We start from the raw sequence: 21,748 nt of genomic DNA, 5'->3' as shown, positions 1-21,748 counted from the left end.
CATGACAACTTTTTTAAAAAAGATTTTATTTTGAAGTAAACTCTACACCCAATGTGGAGCTCAGACTTACAACCCTGAGATGAAAAGTTGCATGCCCTACCAGCTGATCTAGCCAGGAGTCCTGAAAAGGATATTTTAAATTTTTAATTTATTTTTTCTTTTTATTTTAAGATTTTGTTTATTTATTTGAGAGAGAGAAAGAATGACTGGGGGAGCAGCAGAGGGAGAGGGAAAGAATCTCAAGCAGACTCCACTCTGAGTAGAGAGCCCAACTCAGGGCTTGATCCCATGACCCTGAGATCATGACCTGAGACCAAACCAAGAGTTAGATGTTTAACCAACTGAGCCACCAGGTACCCCAAGAGACGTAATTCTAAAGAAGAAATAACCTCATAGAGATTTATTACCGACCTTTTCGATCACCCCTAGTTGTTTTCTAATTCTTTCAGTATTTATACTTGTTTTTGCGTGGATGTAGTGAGGATTTATCCCCTACTTCATATTCTCCTTTGATCACTAATGTAGATTGACCCTAGGACATTTGGCTCAGCCCACAGGTCCACTATCAAATGAATCTGGTTGTTCTTCCAGGTGTTCTTAGGTGGTGAAGAATTTAGATGAAAAAAAAGTAACACCCTCAGTAAAGTAATAAACCATCATGTATGCATTAACTTACTAATTTATTAATTCACTCATTCACCATACTTCTATTGAGAAGTCACTGATTGCCAGGCGCTGGGCTTGGTGCTAGAGCTACAGAACCTCATGAGAACTGGTCCCTTCCCCACAGTGCTCCAGACTTGGGAAGGGAGACAGATGACAGAGAACAATTAGAGTGGGCCAAGTAAGTGCCACAGTGGAGGTACGGACAGGACGCTCAGGGAGCATGGAGAGGGGTAAAGGCTTAGAGAAAGCTTTCTGCCGGAGCTGACGCCTGAGCAATCTCCAAGGTCAAAGGGATGTCTCTGACAGTGAACATCCAGAAACTGGTTTACATGACTGCAGGAGAGGAGGGCTAGCTCACCACCTTGGGTGACCACTTATAGAGTAAGTTGTACTTGGTACTCTGTTCCTTCCTTGGGTTACTGGCCTTATCACCCAAGGATAATTTTAGGATCATTTAAATAGGATTTCCTTATGTTTTAGACAAAGCACTTTACGTACATTATTTTATCCTCGTAACAACTCTGGAAGTTCTAATGTTGGAAGAAACTCCATGTTGGAGAATCAGTGGGATGGAATGACTTGCCCAGGGCTCCACAACTAAGTGTCCCTGTGAGGACTTGGATCCAGGTCTGCAAATCCAGGTCTTTTGATCTCAGGTCAGGTCTTGATCTCAGGGCATGAGTTCAAGTCCCTTGAATTCAGGCTCCATGCTGGGTGTGGAGCTTACTTTAAAAAATATATAAATATAAATATAAATATGTATATCTCCAAATAAGTAGAGGAAGAGAAGTAGGGAGATAATTGGACTAGTTGAAAGAACAGCGACAGGAATTGGAAGGGCAAGCAGTATTTGGGGCTTTCATGAATTCAATCCAGATAGGGTTTTCTGACAGAGCACACTTTGAGAAACACAGCAGTGGCAAGAGATTTGAACTGTCTTTAGCAATTCTCAGCAGCGAACCTGTTCGCCAGCCAAGCCCGCTCCCTGAAAGAAATAAGACTCTGCCTGGAGATAGCTGTAGGGGCTAATGAGAGTGTTTTTTCCTGAGCCATATATGCACAGATCATACTGACACATTCAAGCCGGAACAGCTAATAGCATCATCTGGGCTCCCACACATTCACTACCCAGCACTTCCCTGATTCTGGGTTGCCATGGACAACCAGAGGCTGTCTCCCAGTCTCTCAAAACACTCCTACGTTACCCTCTTCCACAGATGGCAGCAGAGAAATGAGGTCCCAGCAAGATGCAAATGAACCTTTGGAGATGTACTGAGCCTGGCACTTTTCACTGTCATTTCAGTTCAAGTGACATCTCTATTCAACTCTTTAAAAATGACACTGAAAAGCGATTTGGGTCAGAGGTAGGCGACTTCCTCCTGAGCTGAGCTGTCCTGCTTTCAATAGATGGCATTGGAAACAAGGCTCCTGGCAGGCTGGGTAGGGTGACTTCTTAGTTGGGCAGGCCCCTGGGTGGGCACTGCTCCTCTTCCGTTGTGATCCTTCAGATGGATCCAGAGCACACCAGGAAAACACTCTGGGGTCCTGAAAAAGCCCCATGATTACCCTGGAATTAGTAGTACTCACTCAGCTCGTTACAGGTCTTTCACTTATGGGGAGTCTATATTTTAACAACTGCTTTAAACAATAGTCATGATGCTGGTGTCGACTGAATAATAGAAGCTAACATTTAGTGTGAGCTCTGTGCTACGTGCTTGGTGTCCTTGAAGACTCCTGACACCCATGAGAGAAACATGCTATTATCCTGATAATACAGGTAATGAAAGTGGGGTTGGCAAGATTAATGTCTTGGCCATGGTCATACAGCTGTGTGGTGACTGGGCTGATAGCTGAGTCAGATGTGTCTAACTCCCAAGTCCATATTCCCACTCCTCCTTCCTTCCCTGGGTCTGGCTCTCACATTGCTGGTTTTCCACCTCCCACTGTCTCTGCACTTTGGCTGTCAGTTCTTGCCTCGAGCACCTGTTGCTCAGGAACCTGCTGGGACAAGTCTTCTGCCTCGACCTCGACATGCTCCTTCGGATGAATTGGTGTTAGCCCTGCGGCCCCACGCACCAGGGTAAGAGAGACTCTCGCTTCCTGCCCTGGCCCGAGGGACCGACTGGCTGGGCCTGCCTTCTGCCCAGTTCACCGGTCATGGAAGAGAGTTTGGACACACCCTCCACTCTTGCCTGATGAAAAAAATTTTACAGAGCCCAGGTCATTCCTCTCACCATAGTGAAGAGTCTAATGACTCAGAGGTGAGGGTCATGACTGACAGGTGAGCCAGAAAGCTCTGCTTTGTTCCCCTATTGCATCTGTCCCTGACTGGTCTCGGGTACCACAGACCTCATGGCTCTCACACAGAGCGGTCATTGTACTGTGACTCCCATGCCTTTGCTTCCCTAGGCGCAATGCTGGAGTCTAAATCTTCCATGGAGGGAGATAGACTTATATATTTATTTTAAAACCACCTTGTTAGGCTGGGAGTGAAATTTCCTTCCTAAGGAATCAGGTAGTCTTTCCATGGTCTCACTAAATCTCCCTACAATAAATGGCCATTTGACTTTCCAAAATGAGAGTGTTTCCCTTGGGGCTTGTCCAACAGCCTTGCCACCCATAGTTGAGTCTGGCTCACCTGTGATCTGTCAACTGGAGTTCTCCATCCACCAGAGCTTCTGCAGCTTTCAATACCATAGCTCTTGAGACTTGGGGTTAGGACCCTGTGGTGGGCCGCCAGACTGCCAAGTACACTGTAGTTCTTGAACAGGAGTACATTATGTTTGGTGTAACATAACCGTTAGCCCAGAACCAGTTCTTTATTGTGATGCCGGTATGACACCTGGTAGTTCTTACTCAGAGTTACCGTAAAGGACACCTGTTAAAAGTGGCAATCATTAAACTGATTGGATTCAGTAATTTCCATTATTGGCATTATAAGTTTTTAGTAAATTGGGACTTAAGGGTGTGGGGGAAAGAAAGAAATATGCCTGTGAAACATCCTGGGCCTGAATTTTTCTGGAAATGTAAAATGAGGGCTTGCAGGAGAGAATGTGTCTAAGTGTCTTCGTGCCCTGACATCTCATGGTCTTCCGAAGTAGCTAGAGGTTTATAATTTCAGAGATGTCATGCATGTAGACTTGAGGGAGTACTCCTTTTTGTCTAATTGGTTGCTAAGATCAGGTATCTATGGAAACAGCCATCCGTTAGTATTCAAGATAGGAAATTTGTTTCTTTTACTCTGCACAGTTATGCAACGAGTATAGTGTTCTTGTGTGATGGCTTCTTGCAAGGCCTGTCATAGAAATTTCTTAGGCCTGCGAAAGAAGCAGAAAATACACCTTCTCCTCCCCCTGCCTTGAGCTACCTCCACATCCTCAGAAACCAGTGGTCCTACCCCCACAAAATCTTATAATTACTCTTCCCAGATCATTGTGCATGTTTTGAACATTAAAAGCCGTGTCTCAACAGTGCCTTTATGAGCTCCAAAGCAAGTTTACTTTCGAAACATTGTTCTGTGTTACTCTTGTCTTTCTACTCAGGTTTTACCTTACCATTGAAGTGTTTGCATTTGTTTCTGTGTGACTGAAAATTCTCAGAGATGAGTACTGGATTTTCTCCGGTATGACTATACCTCCATACTCCTATCATAAGATGGTTTCTGGGGCATGGTGAGGTTCCTTGAAAGCTTTGTTTATTTAATTTCCTTTCATTTTATTTTTTAAAACTTTATTTTTTTAAATTTTACTTACAGAAGAAGCCTCTTAACTTGTACAAAGAATAAGCAATTTTTCTTCTGGTGGTTGAATGAAAAGATGGGAAAAGTCTTTTTCTCATTTTATGTATTTTTTTTCCTCTCAAATTGTAGAATTGTTATCTGGTGCCCAACATATCCTAACCCCAGAAAGTGACATTCTGGACTGTGTATATTCTTCCATTTAACTCTGTATTTTTTGGTTTGGCTTTTTGCATATGCTACTAACCATTCATTTTTTCCTTATTCCAAATATCTGAGTCCTCCTTTTACCTGGCACTGTTAGGCCCTAAGGTTATCTTGGTGACTGAGGCAGATACACTTTCTGTCCTGGCAAGGTTCACCATCTCGCCAGGGAGACAAGGTAGCCAGGCAGTTACAACACAGTGTGTGGGGCAGTTTTAATGAGAGAACCCGGGGTATGTGTGATCTCAGAGAAGGGACAGTAACTCAGATGTGAGAGCAGAGAGGTCTGCTTGGAGGAGGTGATACTTGGTCAACTAAGACCTGAAAAACAAGCATGTGTTAGAACAGAGGGATCCAGACAGGGGGAAGGATGTTTCATGGAGAGGGTACAGAGGCTGTGGAGTACCTGAGGTCATTGCTGAAAAAACTAGAACCTGGTTTTGTTCTTACTGAGTCCCCAAAACCAGATACCATAGAAAATTTTTACAGTATTGTGCCTTCATTTTAGCCTTACCAGCTCAAAACCAGGACAGTGCACATTTGAGGCATGTTTAGAAATGTGCGGCAAGTCCCTGGGCCCCAGAAGAGTAAGGTGTGCATTGTCTGAGTTTGCCAAGGGGCTGTGTCTATTAACATCCCCCTCAAACTGTTCATGGATGCTTGTCTAAGTAAAGAATTACAGAAAGGAAGTAGTGTCGAATTCAGCTTTTTCTCTGAAAAGGCCACTCCTGGCACAGGACAGCAGACCCTCTGAGCTGTGCCACGGGGAGCCAAAAGTGGAATGTTTATTTCCAGAAACAGTTGCAGTAGCTTTAAGCTTGGACTGCTTGTCCTGGGGTCCTTTGGAATGTTCCAGAAGTCAGAACTGACTTCTGAGTTTTTGAACATTGGATACCCACATTTGACTACAGATGGCTGTGACCACTCATGTGGGCAGTGGGTGAGCCTGGTTCTCGAATCTTGGGGCATAAATGGTGGATGAGCAGTAGTTGTTGGCCCTGGTTCTGCCTCCTGGGGTAGATGCTGGTCCCCTGAGGCACTTCTGTGAACTCACATAGATATTGCTCTCCCCAAACATTTGTTGTGGAGAAGTGAAAGTACCATGGTCATTCATAATGGCAGAAATTATTAATGGAACATCAGCAAATCCCTGCAGTCCAAGGGTGGAATTAGTAGTTATCAAAGTACGACTCTTGGAACAGCAGCATCAGCCTCAACCAGGAACTTGTTAGGGATGCCCATTCTCTGTGCCACTCCAGACCTGCTGAATCAGCACCTCTGGCAGGGGTCTGGTAATTTGTGTCTTAACCACCCGCGAGGTGATTGTGATGCACACTGAAGCCTGAGAACCAGTTGGAGTAAATAATACAAGCTACAGGTACAGAGAACGTCCTGAGGCTCCTACTGATGGGCTGCCTGTGATTTCTACTCCTTTCTTGTCACATAAGAAGGCATCTTGGAATGCCAGTGAGCATGATGTCCTTATGGAGACAACCGTGAATTTGCACAAGTTTATTAAAATGTGTACACTGTTGTTAACTTGGCTACTTTATTATTATTATTATTTTTAAAGATTTTATTTATTTATTTGACAGAGATCACAAGTAGGCAGAGAGGCAGGCAGAGAGGAGGAAGCAGGCTCCCCGCAGAGCAGAGAGCCTGATGTGGGGCTCGATCCCAGGACCTGAGATCATGACCTGAGCTGAAGGCAGCGGCTCAACCCACTGAGCCACCCAGGCGCCCCGCCTGTGACAAAAGTCACAGCAACAGGGATACCACAGTTAAATGCTATTGTTCTTTTATATACGTGCAGCAGTGGTTTTCATTCTTTCTTTTTCTGACAATACCCTACAATAAGAATTATGTTTAAATTGTTATCCAGGAGACACCTACATGTGTGTATAACCCCTACAAATGTTTCATGAAGTAACACCCTTATTGTACTTTCTGTGCTGCTCTATGAAAAGTTTGCTGGTTGCAAGGCATAAAATTCATTTCATGACCCACTCATGAAATGTGACCTGCAGTTTGAAAAACATGGGTATAGTGAGTTGTCTTTGTGGGGACCCTGTCTCTAGAGCGGGAGACAGATGGGGCTGCCTTCACCTCCAAGTCTAGACTTGGTTTTTGGTTTCTGTTCTGCCGCTCTCTGCTGTGTGACCTTGGGCAATTTACTTGTGTTCTCTGAGCTTTAATTTCCTCGTCTGTCAATTTGGATAATCTCTCCCTCACAGGGTTATGGTGACACGTAAGTGATAACACTTCACACGGTGACCGGCAGTGTTAGCTACTGTCGTACTTGTGGGAACAGTATTGCTAGTACAATTTTTCAGAAAATCAGCAGTTACATACATTTTTGGGGTCACTTCTCCAAAGTTGTCTTTCACAGTTTTGCCCCAAGCTTTAACGAATAAGTGCTCCCTGTAGTCTGTGTATTCAGAAATACTTCTGAAGTAATTTTCTTTTAAAAACATACCCAAATTCTGTATTGTATTCCAAGATTCAAGTTTTGATATATATTTGGAATATTTTGTTTTGATACAAAATTTCATCCCCCTAGCCCAAATCCTTGAGGTCAGCAAGATTGTAGATCATGCCCTGAGTTTCTACACGTACCACCAGCATAGCCCAGAGCATAGGTATGTAGTAAGTGTAGACCTCATGATGGTGTTTCTGTGGCAAGATGTCTTTGCCGACTTTCTTGATTCGTCCTGTTTGTTGGTGATTTGGGGGTAACATCTCCATGTATGTAACTCTGTAAGGTGGCATGTCAGGTCATGGACCCCAGGCAGTTCGCATGTGCAAGGACCAGGGATTGATCACACAAATATCCATTAGCTGGGGAGACCCAGCTAATGTCTGTTTGTCTTTCTGGAGGTCATGATTGTGGTTGGTGGCCAGGCCCCCAAGGCGATCCGCAGCGTGGAATGCTATGACTTCGAAGAGGACCGGTGGGACCAGATCGCTGAGCTTCCCTCCAGGAGATGCAGAGCAGGTGAGCGGCATCATCTGTCATCCCGCAGCCTGCCTTTCCCCAGCTTGTCTCCACTTACTGCCAGAAATCCTCCCTTGCTTCTTGTTTCCATAAACATCTGTGCATTACAGACTCTCTTCTTCTTCCTTCTCCACTTGCCCAATTTCTGGCTGCCCCTTCTGGGTTCGATTCTTACATGTGTAGGGACTTCACGCCAGGTTAAGTATTTGCTTGAATCATACAACATTGGAAAAACGTATATGAATAGAAATCCAGTGAGCCCCATGATGACTTCCGGTTCTGTGAAGTTAGAGATCACTGTCTGTGGTGACTTATTCATGGGACTGTCTGGCTCCCCCATTGTCATTCAACGTCACTGCATGAGCGATCAGCCACTTGAGATGAACTCGTTTTCTTGGTTTCCTGTGCCTCAGGTGTGGTGTTCATGGCTGGTCACGTGTATGCTGTGGGCGGGTTTAATGGCTCGCTGCGCGTGCGGACAGTGGATGTGTATGATGGTGTGAAGGATCAGTGGACGTCCATTGCCAGCATGCAGGAGCGCCGGAGCACTCTGGGTGCGGCTGTGCTCAATGACCTGCTCTACGCCGTGGGGGGCTTTGATGGCAGTACTGGTAGGTCTGGGATGTGGCCCCCACTCCTCCCAGCCTGGGACAAGCCCTCAGTGCAACCCTGGTTTGCTCAGCCAGTTCTTGGGCCAACCTTCTGTCCATCCATAGCTCCTTCCTTAGTAGCATACTCCTTCTACCTCATCTACCTTCCTTGCCAGAGCCAGGCCTTCCTACACACAGAATACATAACTGCCCACATGCTATCATTTCTAGGACTCTGGGAAGGATCCTGCACTCAGAAGAGGTCCTTTTCTCCTCTCTATTGTTTGGGAACCCATTTTTTCAAGACAAGACTTAGAAAGAGAACATACTCAGCTTCAGGGCATCTAAGGACTGTCTGAAGCCTCTGCTGGACGCACCAGGGAGCTGGGGTTCAGCCATGGGAGAGACCTGGCTCCGGCCCTTCCATCTTTGTCCATCGCCCTTTTACTGCCCCGCAAAGCTTTGCCTGATTGTGCCACCACAGGGAAGTCCCCTTGCTCCTGGCTTCTAGGTCACTTTAGAATTCAAATCAGAAACTACAAATATACATGGACTTGGAGAGATTATCTCATCTCTCCTATACCTCCAGGTGAAAGTCTCTGTGGACACTAACTCTGTTACACTGAAATCCCCCCCAGGGATGTGGAAAACAGGTTTTTTTTTGTTTGTTTTAAAGATTTTATTTATTTGACAGAGATCACAAGTAGGCAGAGAGGCAGGCAGAGAGAGAGGGGGAAGCAGGCTCCATGCCGAGCAGAGAGCCTGATGCGGGGCTCGATAATAGGACCCTGAGATCATGACCTGAGCTGAAGGCAGAAGCTTTAACCCACTAAGCCACCCAGGCGCCTCGAAAACAGTATTTTTTGATTTCTGTGAATTTTCATTTGTGTCTTTACCACTTGGTACAGTCTTTCCCTCACTCATAAAATTCCAGGGTGTGCAGGCCCTCCAGGGGCTGCCTCTGGTGGGTAGGACCTGAGTAATAAAGAGAAAAAAAGGGAGTGGATTGTTTCTTTTGGAAATTGCTCTCAGCCGCAAGTAGGAAACCTCACTAAACTGTGGCTGAAACAATTGAGAGATATTGTTTTACCCACGGGACAGGGAGTTGGGAAGTTGGCAGTTGCTCACTTCATCCGCTTGCTCAAGAATATTGGGGCCAGGCTCTTTGAGCGTCCCTTGGCTGTACCCTCTGGATCAGAAGGTGTCTGTTACAGCTCTGTCCAGCTACATTTGTATTCTGGGTAGCAGAAAGCAGGTTGGTGTTGGCACCTGTATCAGAAAAACAAAGGCTATTTCAGAAATGCCCATGAGACTTCTACTTGGGCCTCATTGACTGGGTCATCCCTTTAGGGGTTCTGGGAAGGTAAGTGTTGAGCTTTCTAGCTTCTAATGTAGAGGAAGAGAAGGCAAAAGAAGGTGTTCAGTGAGGCAAGCTCAGATTTTCCCTCCGTTCTGTAGGTGTAACAGTTTACATTCACAGGACAGTCGTGTTGTACCCCTGTGTCCTCTCTTGACCCGCCCTGAGTCAGACCTCAGTGGACATCTCAGGTAGACTCAATGTAGATGTGCTGCAGGGAGGTGCCCCAGCCCGCACAGTGAGGGAGACGTGGTGCTCAGCCACACATGTGGGTTTCTCACCCTTTCCCCAGCTTCACTTTGGCATACTGGGTGATACCTCACACTGTAGAAATCTCACGAGTCTCTTGTCTCCCAGGCCTAGCGTCCGTGGAAGCCTACAGTTACAAGACCAACGAGTGGTTCTTCGTGGCCCCAATGAACACGCGGCGGAGCAGCGTGGGTGTGGGTGTCGTGGAGGGTAAGGAATGGCAGAGGGTGGTGGCTCATCCATGCCCTAGCCCCCGGGTCAGGTCCCGGTGCCCTGGCTCTGCTCCTCCCATCAGAGCTCTGAGGCAGGTACTACCATCTTGATGGAACAGGTGTGGAAGGTTGAGGTGCAGAGAGATGCAGTTATGGGCTCAAGGCTGGCAGGTGGCCAGCTGTGCTGGGAAGAGTAAGAGGAGCCTAAGGGGAAACGCAGGGCTGTCCCTTTGGCCGCTTGTCTATGGTTCTGTCATAGGTTGAGGAATGTAGATTCAGCATATAACCTAGGAGTATACTGGGGTGGGGTAAGAGTTCATTTTGTTTAATTTTGTCCTCCTCTGCCTTTCTTGACCATTAACACATTAACAGAGCTTTGAGTGGGTGGGCATTTCTTCCCAGGTCTGATTACTGTCACTGCAGGTCAGGTGGGTGGTGGAGTCCTGCTATCATCAGGAAGCTTGTGTGGGTGAGGTGGGTGGGAAGGATGAGGTCTGGGGCATAGTTAGGGCTCTGTAGTCTATAATGCGCTCTTTTATATGCACATTTTGTTCCCCAAATCCTTTTGAAGGAGGTAGGTGGAGCTTAGATGTTCTCCATTCTCCACATAGGGCAATGGAGTGTCAGAGCGGGGCACGTGATGGGTCCATTAGTCGAGAGCACAGCCAGTCCTTGAGCCCAGGTCTTCTGACCCAACTCAATGCTTTTTCCATTATGCTACAGTCTTCCAGACCGTTAGCCAATGCTAATAGGGAGTTTTATAAATACATGTGAATTTAATGTATTCAAGCATAGTGTATGATTTGAACTAAACTGTTATCCTTTGTAGGACAACACTGATTTGTTAGCTTGTCCTGGAAGAGGGAATTTACCTGGAATATCTGTGCATTTAGACTTGCATGCAGACATTCTCTCTCTCTCTCTCTGTCTCCCTCTCTCCCTCATGTTCGCCCCCAGGAGCACACGTACTTGCTTTGGGGAGAGTGTAATGTGCAGTGATTAGACATTAGCAGGAATATTCTTTTCTCTAACTGCGTATCTTGGTTTGTACCAGTATTACATAAGTTTCCACTTAAAAGTACACCACCCTAACATACTAAATAAGTCATCTTGGGGAGCACAAGGATTTTGTCCTCCTCTCAAGATAAATTGTTTTTTTTTGCAATCTCATCCATCCTCCTGGTGGAACAGAAATTGATTTGTCTGCCAAATGTAAGTGCTTTGTCTAGCCACCTTCCCATTTCCCCCCTTGTTCCTTAGCCAGGAATATCAAACAATAGAGTAGGGGTTAAAAATAGCAAGTCCCTGTTAATAGACTCAAGGAGAAACTTTGAGTGGGTATTTTTTTTAGCTGACGCAAGGTTAAGGTGGTTGGTGGGGGTTTGAGAATTTGCTTCCATGATGGTGCTTTGAAATACTCCCCTTGACAAGGGCTCCTCAGAGCATGTTGTGTATGTGGAGGGAGTACTGTTTTGTTGTGTGCCTATTGACACAGAGGGTAGCCTGGCAACGTGTTAATCTTGTCCACCCTGACTCTGAAGCTCTTTAGCAAGGGTTTACCTGGGGCAGCAGAGGGTCGTCCTCACAGCTCTGACGAGGAACGTTTCACGGGGCCTCTGCTTGCCTGTGGCCTGGTAGATACAGCTCTCCATGTTGTCACAGTACTCTCCTCCCTCTCCCTGTCTCCTGCCATGGTTGCCCGGTCTCAGTGACTCTGGGGTTGTCCTCGGGAGCTTCTCGTCTCCTCTATACCCCAGGCCTTCCTCCCCCTGGCCCGAGTGACTTGGGCTTTGGTGAGTGGTGGGCAGCTGGGTGGGCCGTGGTTGTGTCCTGGCCTGCATATGTTACAGAAACAGCCTGGACCCTGGGAGAGCTTCTGGATCAGTCATTTTTCTTCTAGCTCAGGTGAGGGCAGAACTGGGGAGGAGGTATCCCTTTCTTTAAGAAGGTCCACTGGAAAGGGGCAGAAAACAAAACTAGCTTCAATGATAGAGGAAGAAATAATTTTACATATGATACAGAAATAGTCGTGATGTACAGCACAGTTTTGAGCCTCTTTCTAATTTAAAAGAATTGCAGACTTCAAAATAATAGTTGTACTTTTGTTATCTCTCCCTTAGTAAAGCACAGTGACCAAAAAACCCTCTTTTAATTAGTAACTATTAAGTGCATTTGCATTGGGTGGTGGTTATTTAGTCTACAGCTAAGGTTTAAGATCTTTGTCATCACTCTCTCATTCCCCATCAGTCTGTGCCCACAGGTGTGGTAGGACTTCCCCTGCCCCCACCCCAACACATGGAGAGGGAGAGAGAGGGATGGAGAGATAGGAGACCTACCATATTTCTGCTCTGGGAGAACTCTAATGCCAATTTCCTGCCCCTTGTCTAGCCTCACGCCCAGCCCCATGCAGAAATGATGTTTTTGGGTAGCAGCTTATGGTATGTTTATTTTAAAAGTGGGTAGTGGTGCTTCAGGGATCTTGTGCATGGCTCCAAGATCACAGGGGAGGAAGTAGATGAATTCCAGCCATCCCAGCCTGGAGTGCACACAGAGCAGTCCACCCACATGGTTCATTTGTGGGGTTGTGGACAGAGCACACAACTGATGGTGAAGACAGGCTTTGAGTTCTCACTGAAGAATATTTTCCCATCTTTGTTTTGTCTGTTGTTGTGAGCCTTCAGCCAAAAAGTCAAGCTGCCTGCCTGGAGCTGGGACCCTCAAGCTTTCTGTGTCTTTGTCCCCTTACTTTGGAGAAGTAATGTAACTCATGTATCGTGCTAGCAAGAGTAGGCCAAGTCCCTTTGGAGCCAGGGCATAGCTTTGCAGGGGTTATTTAGGGTGCTTATTTAGAAAGATGCTCAGTACTGGTTCAGGGAGCCTCACAGCTCACAAGGAAGTAAAAGGCAGAGATGTGAAACAGGCTTAGTCTGGTTTGTGGTCTGTCCGGAGGAAAGGGGCCCTGCACTCTGATGGAGGTAGAGGGGCCCCCGTGGGTTAAAGATGGAGTTTCAGCCACTGCCTCTGTTCCAGGGAAGCTGTATGCTGTCGGGGGTTACGATGGGGCTTCCCGCCAGTGCCTGAGTACCGTGGAGCAGTACAACCCGGCAACCAATGAGTGGACGTATGTGGCAGACATGAGCACGCGCCGCAGTGGCGCAGGTACGGAGGGGGTGGGCTGGGGAGGGTCAGGGCACGGGCTTTGTCTGGTCCACTCTCACGAGGGCCTGGACCCCAGAAGGTGCACAGGGGGTCTTATGTGCACAGGTGACTTATCTTACATTCCCTTCCCAATCTGTTCTCTAGACTGGGAGCTTTGTTGTTTGTTTTTTTGAGACCACTCATAAATGAAGATCATACGATATTTTCTTTGTTGGACTTACTTCACTGAGTATAATGCCTTCAAGGCCTTTCTTTTTCTTTTCTTTTCTTTCTTTCTTTCTTTTTTTTTTTTTAAGATTTTATTTATTTATTTGACAGACAGAGATCACAAGCAGGCAGAGAGGCAGGCAGGGAGAGAGAGGGGGAAGCAGGCTCGCCACTGAGCAGAGAGCCTGATGTGGGGCTCAATCCTAGGACCCTGGGATCATGACCTGAGCCGAAGGCAGAGGCTTTAACCCACTGAGCCACCCAGGCATCCCTCTTTTCTTTCTTTCTTTCTTTCTTTTTTTTTTTTTTTTAAAGATTTTATTTATTTGCTTGATGAGAGGGAGATCACAAGTAGGCAGAGAAAAAGGCAGGGGGGAGGGGGAAGCAGGCTCTCCATTGAGCAGAAAGCCCGATGCAGGTCTCGATCCCAGGACCCTGAGATCATGACCTGAGCTGAAGGCAGAGGCTTAACCACTGAGCCACCCAGGCGCCCCAAGGCCTTTCTTTTTTATATACTTTTTTCTCTTTTGTATTTTTGAAGATCAAGTTGTGATCTCACTTTATAGTACCAAACATGTGACCACTTCCTCAGCAGTCCTTAGAAATTATGCCGTTTTAATATTCAAAAATCTTTGTGTGCTTACTGGTTAGAGAAGAAAAAAAGGTGTATAGTTCCATTTAAGAAGCATTTGTGTTTGGAATGCTATTTTTAGTGGGCTTGTTTTTGCTGATTCTGACCAGTTGGCCCTTCCTGAGCAGAGCATGAAGCAAATGCCTGAAAGGACACCTGTGCTTCAGTGCTGGGTCTGCTCGAACTTGCCTTGTGACCTTAGGCATGTCCTTTCCCCCTTTCTGGCCTCCATTTCCTCAGATGTGAAACGAGTAGGTTGGAGTAGACATTCCTTTGGGGCCAGTGCAATTCACACATCTCTTGTCTCCCCTCCCTTCATAGAGCTCTTTTGGTAATTGTGGTGTATAGAGGCTTGGTAGAGTTGTCTTGGTATCTCCTAGGAATCCTCTGTGACTTTAGGTGTGAGATCAAGTTCAAAGCTCAAGGATGTAGGGACAGCTCAGGAGGAGTGGGGCAGCCCCGAGTCAGAGGGCTGCTTCTAGGAACATCTCAAGGAGAAAGCGTGGAGGGGCAGCCCCATGTGGAGCCCCCGACCTCCCTCATCTGCCTTAGAGCTGCTTCTGGAGGTGGACCTCTCTGTCTCTCCAGGCTGCCCAGGGGTTATTGCTGTGTGGAACTTTCTTGAGCTGCTCTGCACTTTTACCTGGGCTAGCGGCCCTCGACAGTGGCATCTCTCCTGCCTGTGTCCCTGGGTGAACTCAGTTTAGGGGATGCTCTTTCTCCTAGAGGTGGACTCTCTACTCACCTTACTGTCAGAGCCCTGGTGTCAGGCTCCCGAATCAGCTTTCGTTTTGTGCTTTGTGTCCCTAAAGATTTGGGAAAGCTGCACCTCTGGAGTGGAGAACCCACATACTTGTGATGGTGGGTGTTCTTTGGTGGCCGAAGACTCAGAGACTGAGGCCTCTGGCTGCCTCTGGGCCTTTGAAGGGCCAGGAGCTGCTGTGGCTCAGGGTCTGGGAGACCTCTGTGTGAACATTTGTGCAAGGGCAGGAGGGGCCCCCAGGGCCTGGAACAATGCTTGCTTCTTCAAGTAGAGCATGAGCCGTGCTCGCAGATGGTTGGGGGGTAAAGAGTTCATCTCTGGGACTCAGACTAAGCTAGGTCCTGCTAATAAGCATGGAAGAGGGGCATATGAGGCTGCTTTGGAACATACTGAACAGTCTTAAACCTGGGTCTGTTAGAGACCCGGGGTCTGTTAGCTAGCCGTTGTTGATGCAACACCACCATCTGCTGTTAGTTTTGGGCAACTGTGAGGAACTGCAAGCACAGCCGCGTCATTGCTAGGTGGGATTTTACGTATTGCGTCATTCAAACAATAAACCCAGTACCCCCAGGCACAGGGAAACAGATGTGGTAAGACAGATAAGGTCCTTGTCCCTGGGAAGTTTACATCCTAGAAATTGAGGGCTCGGGTCTCACGCTTGGCTGCACATCCCAGTCACCTGGTGTCCTTGTTCTGATTCCCACCCAGGATCTCTAGGAGGGAGGCCCCAGAATCGCTCTTTTCAACATCTCCCCACCGGATTGAGATGCAGCCTATTGTGGGGCAGGGTGGTCTGTGGGCCCCTGGAGCTCCCTGTGCAGTCCAGCTTCCTCGCTTTGCAGGTGGGAGAACTGAGGCCCAGAAAGGGCAAGTTAGAGACTCCAGTCCAGACCCCATGAGTCCTGGCCTCCAGGTCAGTTGCTCTTTTGGGGATCCTGTGCCACCCTCCTGCCTGCTGGCTTTTATTCCCATGACTTGCATGGAAGGATTTTAAAAGGTTATTCTTTTTTTGTCTTTTTTTTTTTAAATATTTTATTTATTTATTTGACAGAGATAGCGAGAGCAGGAGCACAGGTGGGGGAGTGGGAGAGAGAGAAGCAGGCTTCCCAAGGAGCAGGGATTCCCAGTGCAGGGCTCAATCCCAGGACCCCAGGATCATGACCCGAGCCGAAGGCAGGCGGCCAACAACCGAGCCACCCAGGTGCTCCTTAAATGGTTATTCTAAAGCCTGTCCATGATGCCACTCTGGGAGTCAGCTCTGGCTTCTCAGCATGGGGCGTGTGGAATGCTGCTCCCCTCTCTGGGAGCTCAGAGGAGAGCATGCGGCAGAAAGAATGGGTCTTGCTTGCCGGCGGGGCAGTCTGCGTGGTAATGACGTCACTGCAGCGGCTACGCAGCTCATTTCCGAGTTGCAATCTTTCTCCACAACCAGCCTAATAGAAGACTGCAGAATCCGAGTGAAACAGCATGGTAGGAAAACGTGGCCACACAAATAGCCCAAAGGGAGGCCAACTTTGACCCTCTGGAAATAACTACTCCTGAAGTTTTGGAGGGTGTCTTTCAGTCTTTTTTTTTTTTTTTTTGCCTTTTTTCTATTTTTCTTTGCATGTGAACTCTCCCCTCCCCATTTTATACCACATACATACACACATATATGTTATGTATGTATGTATACTTACATTTCTTAAAATTAGCCACGGAGGGATTTTTGCTTTATCTATTGGGGATTCTCAGGTTGACAGGCTTAGGCAGGCAGGGCGTCCCGTCATTCTGTGTGTTTTACAGATGAGGGCACTTGAGGTCTGGGGGAACAAAGCAGCACTCCCCCAGGCCACCCTGCTGATGATAGCTGCACAGGACCGGACGCCAGGCCTCCTGGTTTCCAGTCGTGGTTGCCAGCCGGAGGCTGGGATGCTGTGCTCTGCTTTTCAGGGGTCGGGGTGCTCAGTGGCCAGCTGTATGCCACCGGCGGGCATGACGGGCCCCTGGTGAGGAAGAGCGTTGAAGTTTATGATCCTGGAACAAACACCTGGAAGCAGGTGGCAGATATGAATATGTGCCGGCGTAATGCAGGTAACGAGACTGCTCTCTCCTTCTGCCCTTGGGGGTGTGGGTGCAAACAGTAGCTGTTAGACACAGGCGGAGGGACAGAACCTGGCCCAAGCTTGTACCTCAAACAGGAGTATCCATTCGCCAGATCAGTGCTGGGCTAGCAGAGGGGAGAGCTGGGGAACACATGCGCTAGCCACAGGGTCTTCCTGCCTAGATGCAAGGGGCTGATGACTTTCGCTGTACACGCTAGGACACAGACTCCATCAAAGCCCCTGGCCCACAGGCTCTGTTGGGTAGCTAGGCACGGGGCTGTGTGGGCATGGCCGGTCAGTGACACTTGGTTCTATGTTCTTGGCCTGTACCTGGCTCTGAGAACCTCTCACTTCCCACCTGAAACCCATCTCCTTCTTCCTACAGGTTGCCAGGGCCCCAATTCATTGTCCAGTGGGAGTACTTCCCATATTCCTTGCTCTGTACCTCCTGTCTCTCTGTCTCCTCCCTGTTGGCCTCCCTGTGGGAATGATCTATCTTAGAGTGTTTAGATTTTTGTTCGGAGAGCCTGACCTCCCTATTAAACTCTTTGCTTTAACAGCTTTATCTTGTGGATCGTGTCCTATGTTGGTATATCTTATTTTATGCCTCTTTACTCTAGGAAAGTGTTGGCTTAGCTTCCCAGACTGGAAAGGCAAACAGGTAACTTTCAGGCAGATTTTTTTCCTTTCTACTCAAATTGCCTGTTTGCTAAACTCACTTGTAGGTCACATGTTGAAAGTGTAAACAGAAGGGAGTTTATGAATTTGCCCACTGCCTGAGCCTGCTATGATAAAACTTGGCATTTGGCCTTAAGCCCCGTGAGAGATGGATTACAGAACGCCCAAGACAGCTAGGGTATCAAAAATCCAAGAATTAAGTTTTGATGTAAATGAATATATATGTGTATGTTCACATAGAGATATTTCTATTTTTTATAGCAAAAGTGGAATCCTACTCAGTGCTGTTCTACAACCTGCTTTTCTAATTCACTTTACAATCTTTCACAACTGTCTTTTTATAATGTGAAATAGACTTATGTGATATTTTAAATGGCTGTATCACAATTTAAATATCTCATCTACTATTATTGGGCTTTTAGATTATTTCCATTTTTCTACCAATAATGCTTTTGTTATTATAAATGGTCTTATGGCTAATCAGTGCACACATCTCAAATTATTTCTTCAGAATTTAAGTCCAGGAGTGAAATTCTTAAGCCAGAGGGAGCGTCTTTGCTTCCAGTACTATCCAGGAAAGCAGTACATTTTATCCTCTCATCAGGATCTGAGATGATCTTCATCAGTACTGACAATTATTGCTTCTTGAATATCATCAACCCCCTCATGTGATTTTGAAAGAAGATACAGTGTATTAGACCAAGGCCTTGTAAACTCTTGATGAGCAAAATAATGTTTTCCTACTCTTGGCCCCTGCAGCATGAGACTTTGCCCTCATGTGAGATCAGGGTGGGAGGAATGCCTTGTCCCTGGGGGCTGTGCATGGGTTTAGATCTAAGTCATGTGGAGGCATCCCAGATATAGCCACTAGGCACAAAAGGATAGCTATCCCAGTGTTTATCAGAGCAAACCTACAAGCAGAGTGGGAGTAGTGTGTGTGAGATTCCCTGAGCATAGCTTAGTCTGCGTGTGGGAAGTCCACATGCTCCAGGAGAGGGGGGCCTATACCCATAACGAGTTAAGTATTTATAGGGTCAGGGGCCAGGAATGTCTCTGGGAGCATGTAGCAGTGAGAGCTCCCCAGTCAGAGAAGAGACCTTCTTAGAAATGGGGGATCCTCAGGGCCCAGTGGTTATTGTTGACATGGTCTCCCATTGAGCAAAATCAGACCTATGAGCTGGTTCACTGGGTCACCTTGAAGGGGAGGAGGAGTGCCTCCCGGGCTCTCCATGCTTGTTTCCCATCCATTCTGATCCCCTCGTGGCTCCTGCTATGATGTCTCCTATGGCCTCTGCTTCCCAGGAGTCTGCGCAGTGAACGGGCTCCTGTATGTGGTTGGAGGGGATGACGGATCCTGCAACCTGGCTTCGGTGGAATACTACAATCCCATCACTGACAAATGGACGCTGCTGCCGACCAACATGAGTACAGGGCGGAGCTATGCAGGTCAGTGTCCTGCTCCCAGTTCCACCTTCACCCCCGCCCCACCCCTGCACCCATGGAGCTGAGTTTGCTTAACTTGGGACTTCGTGCCTCCTGCAGTGATAGTAGATAATTGTCACATGCCACCACTCCGTCATTCTGTGCCCACAACAGATACCCCTGCTGAACCTGGGTTTCCCTAGCAAACCGGAATGTAGGCCCAGAATTCTTTTTTAATACCCGTGTTTGCAGGGGCCACTTCCAACTGCTCTGATTCGTCCTAAGATGATGGGTTTAGAATTTCATTGCCATCTCTGGGCTCCTACACAGAATAAGATACAGTTCTTGCCTTGCAGAAATTTAATTGGAAAGATAAGATCTGTCTATATGAAGTAGCACATGAAAGGCAGTGTACCCATGACTTCTCAATAGAATGTGCTACGCGGTCTGTATTTTAAGACAGGTGAGAACTTCCCGGAGGAAACAAGGTTGGATCACCTCTGAAGGTGAGAGCTGCCCTTTGCCAGGGGCTCCTTCCCTGTGCCAGATGACCCATTCACGGCCATCCTTTCAAGAAGGCCCTGGGTGAATGGGACTGTATCTTTCCATTTTACATGTGATGAAACTGAGGTTTGGGGAGTCTGCCCAAGACCACATGGCTAAAAATGGCAAAGTCAGAATTCAGACTCAGGTCTGACTGCTGAGCCCATGCCCTCTGTACTACCCCAGCGGAGGTGGAGAAAGCACTCCAGGCAAGAGGTGGAGGCAGCAGTAAGCACCACGCTGCTGTGGAGGCTTATTCTTGGCGAGCGTGTGAGATGGGCTCTGTGAGGTCTCTGCTGACGACAGGGCTCTGTAGGGAGACAGGCAAACTCCCATACCCATGATGTAGCTCAGCAACCTGCACCTTGTCTTCCAGAATCAGGAATATTTAGAGCTAACAGTGATTTACAGAGCACATAACAACATCCCAGGCATGAACCCAAGTATTTGACACCCATGATCTCCTTCAGTGTGCATCATAACTCCCATGGTGTTGTGATTCCCTTTTTGTGGTAGAAGGTTAATCAGTCTTGTTTGGATTTCAGTGCAAAGAAGGGCTGTGCTGTGCAGGCTTGAAGGGGCTCATATCCTAGATTGTCAACACAGGCCGTCAGTTGTAGTGAACCGATTTTACTTTTTTTCCTTGTTTAGGATTTTTCTCAACAAAATATAAAAGTTTTTAAAGGCATGTTGGTCTTTGAGGGATTCTTTTCTCATGATTAATTATTAAAATGAGAACTTTCATTTTCTTTTCAATACGGTTGTGGGAAGAGCTCAAGTACAGACAGCTTCGAGTACGAGACAGTGAGGCCAGTGAGGGGTCCTCCCTCAGCTCCTAGTGGATCTTAAGGAGAGGGGAAGATTTAGGTGTATGTGGTTAGAATTTCACATATGGGCTGAATATTTCATGTCTACCTCTTCATTGTCTATCCGCTCTAGAAGTAGCTGCGAAACAGACAAGCAAAAGCGCAATTTGTCTTCAACTCCATTGACTGAGTGTATCCTTCTTCTTCTTCTTCTTTTTTTTTTTTTTTAAGAATCTCAAGAAATTGCCTGTAATGCAGAGGTAGATGGATTTGGAGTATTATTTATGATAGCAAAGAACTGAGAACTACTTAATATCTGACATCAGAGAAATAGTCAAACTGTGAAATATTTGTACAGTGCAAGTGTTTTTAATGTTACGAGAACATGTTCATGACAGGCTGTGGGTTTAAAAGGGAGGACACCCAAGGGATGTGCCCTGCAAGCTCAGTCATGCAGTCCTGCATCCCGGACGTTTGAGTAGCAACTGCTCAAAGAAGGGGACATCGGAGTCAGATCTCGTGGGTTCCAGTTCTGTGCCTTGGACTGGGGCTCTGGGCAGGGTGATCGGTCTGACTGAACTTCTTGTTTTCTCATTTGTAAAATGAGAATGAAATCATAGCAAGTTCCTCACAGTTGTTGTGCAGTAAGAGTGGCACGCTTAGCACAGTGTCTCCCTGGCATGTAGATGATCACAGTTATTTTTAAAAGCCAGGAAATAGTCCAAGAAGACAATGGTGATGCTCTTTATGTGTAGGGTTTTAAAAAAACTTTCTTTACTTGTTCGCTTCTGTGTTTTCCAGATTTCCTGAAATGAGAATATTTTACTTTTTTTTTTTTTGGAAGATTTTATTTATTTTAAGAGAGACAGTGTGTGTGAGTTGGGGGGAGGGGCACAGACAGAGGGAGAGAGAGAGAGAATCTCAAGCAGGATCCCCACTGAGGGTGGAGCCCAACCTGTGCCTGGATCTCAGGATCCTGAGATCATGACCTGAGCCGAAATGAGGAGTTGGAGGCTTAACTGACAGAGCCACCCAGGAGCATCAAAAATATTTTACTTTTATAATCAAAAGAGGAGGTTTATTTTTAAAATTTTTAAATTTTATAGGTTGTATATATTTATTTGAGAGAGAGAGAGAGCACAGGCAGGGAGAGTGGCAGGCAGAGGGAGAGGGAGAAGCAGGCTCCCTGCCGAGCAAGGAGCCTGATGTGGGGATCATGACCTGAGCTGAAGGCACATGCTTAACTGACTGAGCTACTAAGTTACCTCCAAAGAGGAGGTTAATATAAAACAACAACAACAACAACAACAACAACAATAATACAGGACCTGGCTTTTCTTTTCTTTTCTTTTTTAGTGCTACCTTACGAAAGAATTCTGAGGTGCAGGTGAGATGGTGTCAAGGTCAGGCAGCACGTCTGGGTCTGCGGACTGCAGTGTTGCCCAC

At 46.9% G+C, this 21,748-nt stretch overlaps 1 protein-coding gene across 7 annotated transcripts in view; it reads left to right on the top strand.

Moving 5' to 3' along the window:
• KLHL3 (kelch like family member 3) overlaps positions 1 to 21,748 on the top strand; it is a 312,385-nt gene that overhangs the window by 284,976 nt on the left and 5,661 nt on the right. For 6 of the 7 annotated variants that reach the window (XM_059174657.1, XM_059174662.1, XM_059174656.1 and 3 more), the window contains 6 exons: positions 7,484 to 7,601; positions 8,015 to 8,212; positions 9,906 to 10,007; positions 13,040 to 13,168; positions 16,702 to 16,842; positions 18,834 to 18,977. In XM_059174657.1, the coding sequence (XP_059030640.1) occupies positions 7,484 to 7,601; positions 8,015 to 8,212; positions 9,906 to 10,007; positions 13,040 to 13,168; positions 16,702 to 16,842; positions 18,834 to 18,977 (832 nt within the window). The remainder of the gene's footprint in view (positions 1 to 7,483; positions 7,602 to 8,014; positions 8,213 to 9,905; positions 10,008 to 13,039; positions 13,169 to 16,701; positions 16,843 to 18,833; positions 18,978 to 21,748) is intronic. The other variant, XM_059174658.1, reaches the window with a different exon arrangement.

Source organism: Mustela lutreola, chromosome 5 (assembly GCF_030435805.1).
Source record: "Mustela lutreola isolate mMusLut2 chromosome 5, mMusLut2.pri, whole genome shotgun sequence".
Classification (NCBI taxonomy): Eukaryota; Metazoa; Chordata; class Mammalia; order Carnivora; family Mustelidae; genus Mustela; species Mustela lutreola.
The sequence above is the reverse complement of the archived record's forward strand: the minus strand, read 5'-3'. Positions and strand labels throughout refer to the sequence as shown.